Below are 12,077 nucleotides of genomic sequence, written 5' to 3' on the forward strand. Positions count from 1 at the left end.
GTCGAAAATTAAAAGGGGTTTGAAGAGGGTCAAATGTTAAGAGGGGTTATACTATGTTTTGCATTAATTGTGTAAGTATTTTGCATTTGCAAGAGTACCAAGTTTATGTTAGTTGATGTTGTTTTATTCAGTAAATAAAGTAACAAAGGTTCCCAAAATGATAAGGATGATAACTGTAATAATAGCAATGATAATCATCATAACGTTAAGGAATTGGAAATTATAATGATAAATATAGGGAAATTGCACTTGTAATAGTAATAATGATAATGACAGCAATGATAATTAAGATGGCAACGGTTTCAATAATGGAAATGACAGCAACGCTACTGATAACAGTAATATTTATGATCAAACTGATAATGCTGATAAGAACAACAATGAAGCTGATGATGATTATAATAACAAATAAAAATGGTTAGACAATAATGATAATAGTAACAATAATGATGATATTGATGATGATGATGATAACAATAATAATAATGATAATAATAGTAATAATGATAATAATAATAATAATGATAATAATAGTAATAATGATAATAATAGTAATAATGATAATAATAATAATGATAATAATAATAATGATAATAATAATAATGATAATAATAATAATGATAATAATAATAATGATAATAATAACAATAATAATAATAATAATAATAATAATAATAATAATGACAATGGTAATAAATGGTACCAACAACAATACAAATAATAGTGGTAATAATAATAATGATTATAATAACAACAACAACAATATTAATAACAGAAATGATAATCACAATAATACTCCTAATAAACAATGACAATGAACCCCGCGCACTAACGCCCACCCGCCGCCCGCAGAGCTGTGCATCCCCCTCACGCCCACGAAGGGAAGAAGGCCCGTCTTCGGAGAGCTCACCAACACCATCAACCTTTCCCCGGAGAAGCTCAGCGACTCCTCCTCGCTCAGAGCGCTCTTCACGGCGCCCACGCTCGCCACGCCCAAGACGAAGGCCAAGGGAGGTGCTGCGGCGGGCGCTGCTGGCTCCTGCACTCCTGGGTAGGTTTTGGCGGATGGGGGAGGGGGGGCGAGGGTGGTAGAGTCTTGGTGGTTGCTTGGGTCGTTTGTTTTCTTGCGTGTGTGTGTGTGGGGGGGGGGGGGGCGACAGAGGCAGAGAGTAGATGGGTGGGTGAGTTTGTGTGTGAGTGAGTGAGAGAGAATATTCTAGACCCCATTCATCCAACGGCCTCCCTTCCAGATCGCGGAGCCTCGGGCGTGGTCCCCATGGCAAGTCGTTGTCGTCGCCGTCGCCGGGCTCCGAGGCGGCGGCGCGGACCCCCAAGCGCGAGGGCGCGTCGCCGCACGTGGGGCCCGGCGGCGACAGCTGCGGGCGGAGTCCCCTCACGCCCATGAGCAACCTCAAGCTGCTGACCCGCATAGCGTCCATGGAGGAGTCGATCAGCAGCAAGAAGGCGCTTTTCGGCCGCGGTGACGGGGCCTCTCCCGCCGGAGGAGCTCCTGCGGCCAGGGCGCCAGCGCTGCCCGCCGGCGGCCCCGCGTCCACGCTGCGGCGGCACAACAGCGACTGCCTCGGCCAGGCCAACACCAGGGGCAGGCTGGGCAGGAGCACGGCGCTCCGCAAGCACCCGACCAGCAGCGATTACCCGACGCCGAGCTCGCCTGGGAACCTGGTCATGGAGAGCGTCGGCCACATCCCCTCCGTCGACGACTCCTCCGCCGCCCGCGCCTCCGAGGGCTCCAGGAAGGACAAGTCCCTCGGACTCCTCAGCGAAAAGTAAGTCGCTTTCGTTATCTCGCTTACTCTAGGTTACTGAATGTTCTTTGGATGCCTTTACGCGAACAATGTACGTGAGATGATTATGGCCCTTGTCCCCCGCCACCCAGGTTCCTGGAGCACTTCCCGATGGAGGTCTCGTTCCTGGAGACGCCGCGCAGGCTGGTCATCGACGAGGTGGCGTCCATGCTCGGCACGGAGCGGAGGCGCGTCTACGACATCATCAACGTGCTCGAGAGCCTCAACATGGCGGCGCGCGTGCAGAAGAACATGTACCAGTGGATGGGCCAGCTGCACCTTCAGGAGACCCTGGGGCGGCTCAAGGCGCTCGGACACAAGCTCGACGTCGGGGCGCAGCTGCAGGCCCTGCAGCACTTCGACCACGACTTCAAGGTAAGGATACTGTCGCTATAAAGCTGGGTATAGAATCTGTACCTCTGTGCACAGATAAATATATAAATTCACCCTTTTGGATGGTTATCAAGATATTTATGTCGAATTTCAGTTGATGTAGAGGCTCGATTTGCGTCTATTGAACTTACAATACACTGTCGCAATGACTTTTTTTTTTTTTTAGTTTCCACAACGCATCAAGACCAGTCTCCAAGGTGATGGAGAGAAGACAGATACAAGGAGAGAGAAGTCACTTGGAATCCTGTGTCAGAAGTTCCTCATGCTGCTATTGGTCAGTCCTGAGGTAAGAAATTTGAGTCTTGTAATGTGTAACTGTCTGTGTACAGAACTCCGTGCAGATTAATTTGTCTTTCCTATCAGAATGTTATTGGTGAAGATATGATGATTTTCACTCTCTCTCTCTCTCTCTCTCTCTCTCTCTCTCTCTCTCTCTCTCTCTCTCTCTCTCTCTCTCTCTCTCCTACACATACACACACTTCCTCATCTTCACCTTACCCATAACCTTTCCCTCCTGTCTACCTCCTTACCTTTCCTTCCTCTTCTTCCTCCTAACATGCCATTCCCTCTGACCATCCCTCCCTCCCTGCCTCACCCTCCATAACCCTCTCCCTCCCCTCCACAGCCCCACATGATCTCCCTGGACAACGCCGCGCGGATGCTGGTCGGCGAGGCGGGCGAGGACGGGGAGAGGCTGAGGACTCGCGGCCGACGCCTCTACGACATCGCCAACGTCCTGGCCTCGCTCGGGCTGGTTCGGAGAGTCCCCACGGCGAAGGCCTTCCAGTACATCGGGCCGCAGGTCGAGGCCGTCACCAGCGAGGAAGGTGAGGCGGCAGGGCAGCGCGGGAGAAGCTTTTTAGTTGTTGATTTATTGTTTGCTTTTTGTTTGTTTGATTGTTTAGACACGCATGCGTATTTGTACAGATTCATACAAGCACATACACATAAGCATACTGGCACACACACATACATACATACACATACACATACACATACACATACACACATACATACACACACACATACACACACACATACATACATACACACATACATACACACACACATACACACACACATACACACACATATACACACACACATACACACACACATACACACACATACACACACACATACACACACACACACACACACACATACACACATACACACATTCACCCACCCATACTCTTCTCACTCCGCTTACCACTCCATCACCACCCCTTTCCCTCCATGAAAACTCATCCCACCACCTTTATCACCTTTCTCACCTATTCCCCCTCTTTCCCTCTCTCTCTCAGATACCTTAGGCGTCCTCCACCGCCACTCCCTGCTTCCCTCTCGCCTCGGAAGCAGCGGAGGCAAGGAGAACCTGGTGAGTTCCTACGGCGACCACGAAGTCACGCCCTCCAACAGCGTCCCTCCCGTGCAGAAGCGAGGACGCCCCAGGAAGCTCTCCACGGACTTCGGGACTTCTGCTGTGCCTGGTACGGCGCGCGTGTGTGTGTGTGTGTGTGTGTGTGTGTGTGTGTGTGTGTGTGTGTGTGTGTGTGTGTGTGTGCGTGTACGTGCGTGCGTGCGTGCGTGCGTGCGTGCGTGCGTGCGTACGTGCGTACGTACGTGCGTGCGAGAGTGTGACTGTGACTGTCTGTGAGTGCGGATTTCCTTTTCTCTTTGGTGTCTTGTTGTGTTGTTGGTAGTTGCGATGTTTATTGCTTAGTAAGACATTACTATTACGACGTACATTTACTTGCTATCATCGTTGTCTAATATGCTTATGCCTTCGTGTTCAGCAGCCAAAAGGACCAAACTTCAGAGGACAAAGAGTGAAGATGTCTCCACTTCGAAACAGTCAAGAAAGATCATGCGGCATCCTTCTCTTCATGATATATGCCAGGTATATAAAAAAAAGTAGTTCTGCATGGTACATTATTGTTTTAAACACGTAGTTGGTAACGATTTTAAAGTACGTCTTCCTCTTCAGTGCGTAATAATTTCACACACCGCTTATATATATTTTTTGTCATGTAATCTCCATGGCAAAGACAGGGAACATGAGCACAGTATTTTCCTCGATAATCATAATAATGACTTGTACATTACGTGACAATAGGTGGCCGAAGTGGAGCGTGAGAAACTGCTAGAGAGTGAACGACTGCAGCGATCGCGTTCTACTGACAATTCTCACTCAGGCCACGCTGGACCCTCTCCGTCTTCTGAGAGAGTGAGTTATCTGGCTTGTTTGGGGACTGCTAGAACAAAATAGACTTTTGTAATATATGCTGATTTCATTGTTATTAGAATCTGGTGTTTGATAATGCTAATTGTAATTTCGATAGGTATTGATATTACCATGTCATACTAGTAACCAAAGACTTAGTTCTTAACGGTAATTAGTAAAGCAACACTAATCATATATCCTCATGACCCACAGAGTGAGGAATCCTCATCAGACTTTGCAGGATTCAAGCCTATCACCTCAGTCCCTCAGCCGTCCCTCCGCACCCTCCTCCAGCGCCGTTTCACCAATCGAACTAAAATCCCCATCGCCCTGACGTTCCAGACCCCGCCCCAGGGCGATAATGAATCCACGCACCTTAGGTCGCCGGCACAGATTATAACTAAGCATTCACCGTCTGTGGCTAAGGTACTTCATGTCGCACCTGAGGCAAGTCAGACACTCCATCCAGACACAGTACCCACGGTTCCATCACCAAGAAATATACCCGTTTTCTCTCAGACATCATCTCCATTCTATCCAGTGAACTCAGGCTCAGTCAGTACCCAAAATGCCTGCTTGACCCAGAACCAGCAGATGAAACCAGTGGTCGTGGTGAAAGGGGGCAGCAGACTCATGAACAGCTCACACAATCAGTCCCGTGTTGTGCCCGTTGGTTCCACAACCACCCAAGGACCACAGGTGATAAAACTAATTACCAGGACTGGCGGATATATGCAACAGGAGCCATCCACGGTTATTACTGTGCTGCCTGCTGGTCAGGCAGTCAGTAAATTCAATCCACAGAAACATCTGATACAGACCGGAGGGGGATTTCAACAGATATCCCAGGGTATATACACTAATGGGAAGAAAGTCATATCAAATTCCACAGGTTCCGTGAGGTGTGAGGTTCCGGTTCAGGGGAAGGTTTTCACAGAGCAGAGACAGGTCTCTTCACAACCCTGTACGGTATATACAGTGTCGAGGAACATGGTGACAGAGAAAACCTTTCCAAGGGTGAATTCAGCAGAGGGCCTTCACATGCCAACAGTTATTCAAAAATACCTAGGGCCCTCACTCCAGAGTGGCAGTACGTCAGAACCCAGATTTTTACAAATTTCGCAGTCACATACAACCGCATTTCAGATACAAAACAGTGTTTTAAAGTCAGGAGGAATGTCGACTGTCAGAACAGCTAGCTTCCGGGAAAGTTCCCGCAGTTCTCCGCCCATGCCCAGTACCCAGCAGGCCGGCAACCAAGCAAGGTGAGCATGCATGTTCACGTATATTATTGTTTATATGGTTGTAGCTATATAAATATATATATATATTTATATATTTAATATATTAATATATTAATATATTAATATATTAATATATTAATATATATATACACACATCCATCCATACATGCATGCATACATACATACATACATACATACATACATACATACATACATACATACATACATACATACATACATACATACATACATACATACATACATACATATGTATGTATATATACACATACATAAATATATGTATATATATGTATATATATGCATACATATATATATGTATATATACATATATATGTATATATATGCATACATATATGTGTATATATATACATACATATATGTATATATACATATACAAACATATATACATATATATGTGTGTGTGTGTGTGTGTGTGTGTGTGTGTGTGTGTGTGTGTGTGCGCGCGCGCGCGTGCGTGCGTGCGTGCGTGCGTGCGTGTGTGTGTGTGTGTGTGTGTGTGTAACATAGGTTAATAAGTACCCTGTGCATCTCCTCCAGCACGTGGCAGCCGTCTCCAGAGAGCTCCAGCACCGACAGTGAACTGGAGCAAATCTTTGGGGATTCCTTCAAATTCACGCGTCCAAAGATCCTAGTCCAAGCATCCAGTGGTCAGATCGCTCCCCATTTAAATCAGGTGAGATTTTTGGGTGATTTGTATTATCTCTTCCATCCTAAACATTTAAGGCAGTTAGAATTGAAAACAACACTTCTAACACTTCCTGCCATTAAGTAATGCTGAGAGATTGAACTACAACTTGTTAGATAGCAAGGATTGTACAAGGTAAAGGTTGTCAGAATGAGGAGTTACGGGAGCAGAGTATATGTTATTTTTGTTATTTTTGATTTTCTTTAGCAGTATCGTCCTATGATGCTCTGATATTTCAAATAACTGCAATAATATTCTAGTGTTAGAAACTGACGTAATTTTTTTTTTTTTTTTTTTCTAGCATACATAATTCCCTCAAGCAATTGAAACAACAGTATTGAAAGTAATACGAAGAGGATGCTTTTCAGTGGAAGAAATTGACTAGAATCACCAGATACCCTACACAGAAAATGATGTAACAGATGGAATTCCCTTGCAAAGAAATGAATGGCAGATTTATCCCAGAGGTGTTTGGAAGCCACACCAAAACGGTACAAAAAAAAAGAAAAGGCGTCTGAATGTTGTTATTTATGAAAAAAAGAAAAATATGTTTGTTATGACATTCCATTTTATATATCTATTTTTGTAAAACTTGAATTGATTGTTTCGTGTTACATATTATGTAATATTCAGATTTTTTCTGATGGTTATATATTATTCCATATTTTGATACTCCTAAATAATATCAGGTAACAATCTCATAATCATTCTGTATGTAAATCATATTTGATATTTGATAGGGGACCTGAAAGATTTCATCTACGTGATGGGCTTTTCATATTTCACTTCAGTCACATTTTTCCATGTTTATGTTAATATACTGTATGAGGGCTTTTTTTTTTTTTTATACTAATGTTAATATTAAGTAACATAGCTCGTTTGGTTAATTATCATTACTAGCATATTTTAGCTCCAGCAGTGTATTACTGATGTATACAAACATCAGGAAAGCAGGTATAAGTACATTATTTATGGTAATTTCTTGGAAGTTTATTTATCTCACATAAAAAATCACATCTCATGCCTCCTATGCTTAGCTGTACAGTGACTTCATAATCATTTTGAGAAAGGTGCTTTCTGTCTCAAAGCAATACATTTTTTTTGTATGTAAACTGGCATACAAATGTGTAGTTTTGAGTGATTCTCTAGCTTTTGACTTCATCTTTCATTATTTATGAAAAATAGGTTTTGTATCATGGTCTCCAGGTTTGGGGGAGTTTAGGAATGTTTTTGTCATAGTAGAAATTTCAGAGGAAGTACCTGCATATAACTGATTTTCTTCTATTTCAGTTTTAGGTTACATGTGCTAAATTAACATGTGTTTTTGGGTTGTTTGTGAATCATCTTGTTTTGGGGGGATTATTACTGTAAGTTTTTTCATATCTTAGGATATGCAATCTTTATTCAAAACATATCATTAATTTTAAGTCGCCATATTTTACCGTGTGCTTGAAGTATTGAATGTATTGTATTTTTCAGTTCTTAATGGAAGTGGCAATCGGAGAGGAGGGATGAAATTGAAATATGTGCAGATTCTGTTTTATGCTATTTATATATTGATTAGGGATTATATATTTAGTCTTGATTGTCACTTCTAGTCTTGTATAAGTCTTATTTTTGTCAATCCATATAGTCATCAGTGTCACAAGTTCATTAATATCAGATAATGATATTAAATGAATTTCATTGTTTCAGTGGATTAACTTGGTGGAAAGGCTTTGATATTGCATTTGTGTAATTTCTGCATTTATCTTGACTACTTTGCTCTGATTTTTTGTCATTAATTTGTTTGGCTGAAGTCTCATCCTTTATATCATTTCCCTTAAAGAAAATATGAAAAGAGAGATTCTAAAGCATTTTAGATGCAACTGAACGGTTATAATAGTGTTGTTACAAGTCATTGGTATTCCAGAAGACAAGTTTTGTTACAGAGCAAAACAAAGATTTCCTCAGCTGTGTGTGTCTACACACAATTAACATTCATGCAGTGTGTCATGAGATGTATTTTTTCTTTGTAGACATAGTAAAGGATTTCTTATTTTAGTGCAATGAAATTGAATGGAAAAATATATATATTGATTATATTTATATTTAGACAGGACTAAGGTTTTGTTCTTAAAACAGTGCAACCAAGTTGTAAATTGTAACAAGATGTTTTCTAAAAGTTTATGTTTATGCCAGATTTGAATGATGTAGTGTGGGTTTCCTTTCATGGATTCAAATATCTATTTTTTTATATATCATGAATTACTTTGGGTGCTATCACTATTTTGGTTTATAGTATTTTATACATTAATCAAATATATGAAATGGAAAGTTTGGTTTGGCCTCTAACATTTCTCAGACAAACTCCAAAATTAATGCATTAAATGAATGAAAATATATGAGTCACATTTCTGGTCAACATTGACTGTATGTAAATATATATATATCTATAAAATCAGTGTAACATTTTGAAGAAATAAGAGTGTTTAAAAAGTGGAGCTTGTTATTATTCACCCCAAAGTTGATGCAATATGTATGATCATTGTTTAAGTATTTTTATTACAAGTCCAAAGTAGTTATTTATTTGGATAAATACCATAATCAGTGGCACAAATATACACATGGCTATATTACTGCTTCCTGTATTATGCATTGATAACAGGAGCTTTTGATGAAATTCTCTAGGAAATCGAGTGCATATATAATTAAGCTGAAGTATGCAGATACAATGAATATGGTTCACTGGCAAAATATTAACATTTTTGTTTGATTGAAGAATAATTTCAATGCATTTTGAAGGCCATTGAATTAAAAAAAAATTAAAAAAAAGTTATTGTAAAATGTTTTATGAATGTAAAATTTCTTTTGTCTTTTCAGTGGGTTTCATATGTCTGCTGTAGTGAAACTAACGTATTAATAACAATTATAAAACATGATCTATAAGAATGCGCAAAGTTTTAAATTTGCAAGATAAGAGATAGGCACACAGGAAAAGAGGTTCACTAATGGAAAAGTTGTCACTTACCCCATGGGGGGAGGAAGAAGGGGGAAAGAAAGAAAGAAAAAAAAAAAAAAAAAAAAAAAAAAATGCAAGCAAATAGTCTGACAGTTTCTGTGATATTTATGTGGCTCTACTTAAAGTATGCAAAAACAGAAAGGTATGGGATTTTCACTTAAATTTCATTTTCAAATTAAGGTACAGATAAAATATACTACTTAAATGAACTGTGGATTCACTTATATAACCCTGTGTACAAGGGGTTTAAGATGTGATGAGCTCTGTATTAGAACAATTAACCTTTGATAATAAATAATCTAAATACAATCATGCAAAAAAAAATGTATGCAACCCACATCTAACTTCGCAGTCAGTAGACCAAGGAAGATTGAAGATTCATTAATTTTTGGGGGGTACAGATGTCTAAAGGCCCATCACACTATTTCACATTTCTGCATGAATTTTGAGGCTTTCAGCATGCATTCCATAAACAACTCGCAAGCAAAGATAGCAACGACCTCAATGATAAATAGAATAAAAGAAATTCAAATAAACTTTACCACATATAGATTTTTTTATACAAAATAGTAAATTTTCTTTACATATGAATATGTATGAGAATGCTTATGCTATTCCTGAGGTCTAAATTTTAAACATTCCACACTGTTGTGTCTGCGGAGCTTCTTAGTGTGAGCCAATATCCATGCTTCGAATGAATAGGACACCTCAGATGACATCTTTTATATTTACATGGGTGTCAGTTAGCAGTGGTTTTCTGCCAGTCTGATAGGATTAGACTATTTGCATGCAGAAAGTTCATACAGAAAAGTGCTGGTGTGATAGGGGTTTGACGAGAAAAAGATATAATTTTATGACAAAGCATGTTGCACTGGAAAATGTTATTACCATAATTATAAATAAAATAATGAACCAAACATGGTACAAATAATTTTTTTTGTCAATTATTTAATCAAGTCGCACTTCCCAAGACTAAGGGATAAATGAAAAGCTTATTGCAGTTCATGAAAAAAAATTGATTGTTAGTTCTTGATGATTTCGTTACTCATGTAATTTTTAAGATGAATTCAATCTTAAAAACCCTTTGTTCAGAAGGAGAAACTCCGAGATCAGACAAAAATATAAATGACTTATAAAGTATTTACTATTATTAATTTATTATATTTTACATCATTTACACATTGTTATAAATAAAACAATTTTTTTAGCACTGGAATACTATAACCATGCTCACACATAATATACAAACTTACATACATACATACAACCCTCAGAAGACCTATGAAAGTGCGTCATGACCATAAATTTTAAGTCCCTCCTCATCCTTCGTCAATAAGGACCACTTAACAGTATGACATGAAATGAATATGACTCTAACAAACAGAATCTGGGGTAAAAATCAATAGTCATGTCACAAATGCACAACCAATGAAATCCATGAAATGGCGGAACTACATTTTACAAAAAGAAAAAAAGAAAAAGAAAAAGAAAAAAAGAAAAGAATAAAGAAAAAAATCTGTAAAATGCTTAACTAAACCTGTTATTACCTCTTCATAAATAACAATAAGTAAAATTATAATAAAAAATAAACATAACAGAATAAGAACAATTTTTCTTTTTCTTTTGACGAGTACAAGAAATCGGACAGGAAGCCTATGCCTGTCAGAAGTGGGAGTGCATCTTAATTCTTACTATGATATAAAGCTCATTGAATAGTGTCGTCAGCCAAGCCAGATCAAGTCATGCTATTTTTTTTTTCTTTTCTTCTTTTTAAAGTCATTTTCTTTCTTTTGAGCCAAGTTACTACAGAAGACTTTTTCTAAATAAAGGTCTTGCATAAAATATAACATACCATTCAAATGTAAATGAAATCTGTTACCATTTCAGAAATATTTCCTTTTTTTTTTTATGATTCTTTTTAAAATATTCTCTCGAATGAAAACTTCATTCAGTTATTTCCAGCTAATGTCAATTTCTATCATAACATATGTACATGTATATATGTATACATAATATGTACACAATTACTAATATAACCTGTTGCGAAAATCAAAAGACAACAAAATTTGGCTACATGATACAATTACAAGAAGTAAAAAATATATATGTAAAATCATCTGATTCTCACACATCTGTGCACTTGTATCCAATATTTATACTATGCATGCCTGAGTACACATGTGTACCTGTTACATGGATATAAGACAGAGACATACATATAACAAACATAAAAACTACACACACACACCTGCATGTAAACACACACTGACTCAAGCACTTGCGTGCACACGCACACACACACTGGTATTACACCTCACAATCACTATATAATTAGACAAGTCAATTAAGGCCAAAAACAAGTCTCATTAACATCAGGTCACAAACTTGTCTGTCTTCAAGCAAGATTTAAGAGCACCACCTAATAAGAAAGAGAGAGAAGAAATGATAAGATAAAGGGAGAGAGGATATAGGAATGAGAAAGAAAGGAGAAAAAGTCAGAACGAGAAAAAAGGAAATAGGAAACCCTATACTGTTAAGTGGCTTGTAAGGCCATATTCTTGTAAAATAAAAAAGTAAAAAATAAACATAAAATATGTGTGTGTGTGTGTGTGTGTGTGTGTGTGTGTGTGTGTGTGTGTGTGTGTGTGTGTGTGTGTGTGTGTGTGTGTACAGACAGACA

The 12,077-nt window shown here is 39.0% G+C and overlaps 1 protein-coding gene across 2 annotated transcripts in view; it reads left to right on the forward strand.

Moving 5' to 3' along the window:
- The window catches only part of LOC125046691 (transcription factor E2F8-like), an 18,239-nt gene extending 6,162 nt beyond the window's left edge, over nucleotides 1-12,077 (forward strand). Inside the window, exons 3-13 of one of the 2 annotated variants that reach the window (XM_047644567.1) lie at nucleotides 853-1,051; nucleotides 1,251-1,787; nucleotides 1,898-2,180; nucleotides 2,365-2,484; nucleotides 2,824-3,025; nucleotides 3,506-3,691; nucleotides 4,001-4,101; nucleotides 4,318-4,428; nucleotides 4,639-5,690; nucleotides 6,249-6,384; nucleotides 6,698-12,077. In XM_047644567.1, the coding sequence (XP_047500523.1) occupies nucleotides 853-1,051; nucleotides 1,251-1,787; nucleotides 1,898-2,180; nucleotides 2,365-2,484; nucleotides 2,824-3,025; nucleotides 3,506-3,691; nucleotides 4,001-4,101; nucleotides 4,318-4,428; nucleotides 4,639-5,690; nucleotides 6,249-6,384; nucleotides 6,698-6,706 (2,936 nt within the window). In that variant the 3' untranslated portion in view covers nucleotides 6,707-12,077. Of the gene's footprint in view, nucleotides 1-852; nucleotides 1,052-1,250; nucleotides 1,788-1,897; nucleotides 2,181-2,364; nucleotides 2,485-2,823; nucleotides 3,026-3,505; nucleotides 3,692-3,997; nucleotides 4,102-4,317; nucleotides 4,429-4,638; nucleotides 5,691-6,248; nucleotides 6,385-6,697 lie in introns of both variants that reach the window. The other variant, XM_047644566.1, reaches the window with a different exon arrangement.

The sequence above is a fragment of the Penaeus chinensis genome, chromosome 39, assembly GCF_019202785.1.
Source record: "Penaeus chinensis breed Huanghai No. 1 chromosome 39, ASM1920278v2, whole genome shotgun sequence".
NCBI classification, from domain to species: Eukaryota; Metazoa; Arthropoda; class Malacostraca; order Decapoda; family Penaeidae; genus Penaeus; species Penaeus chinensis.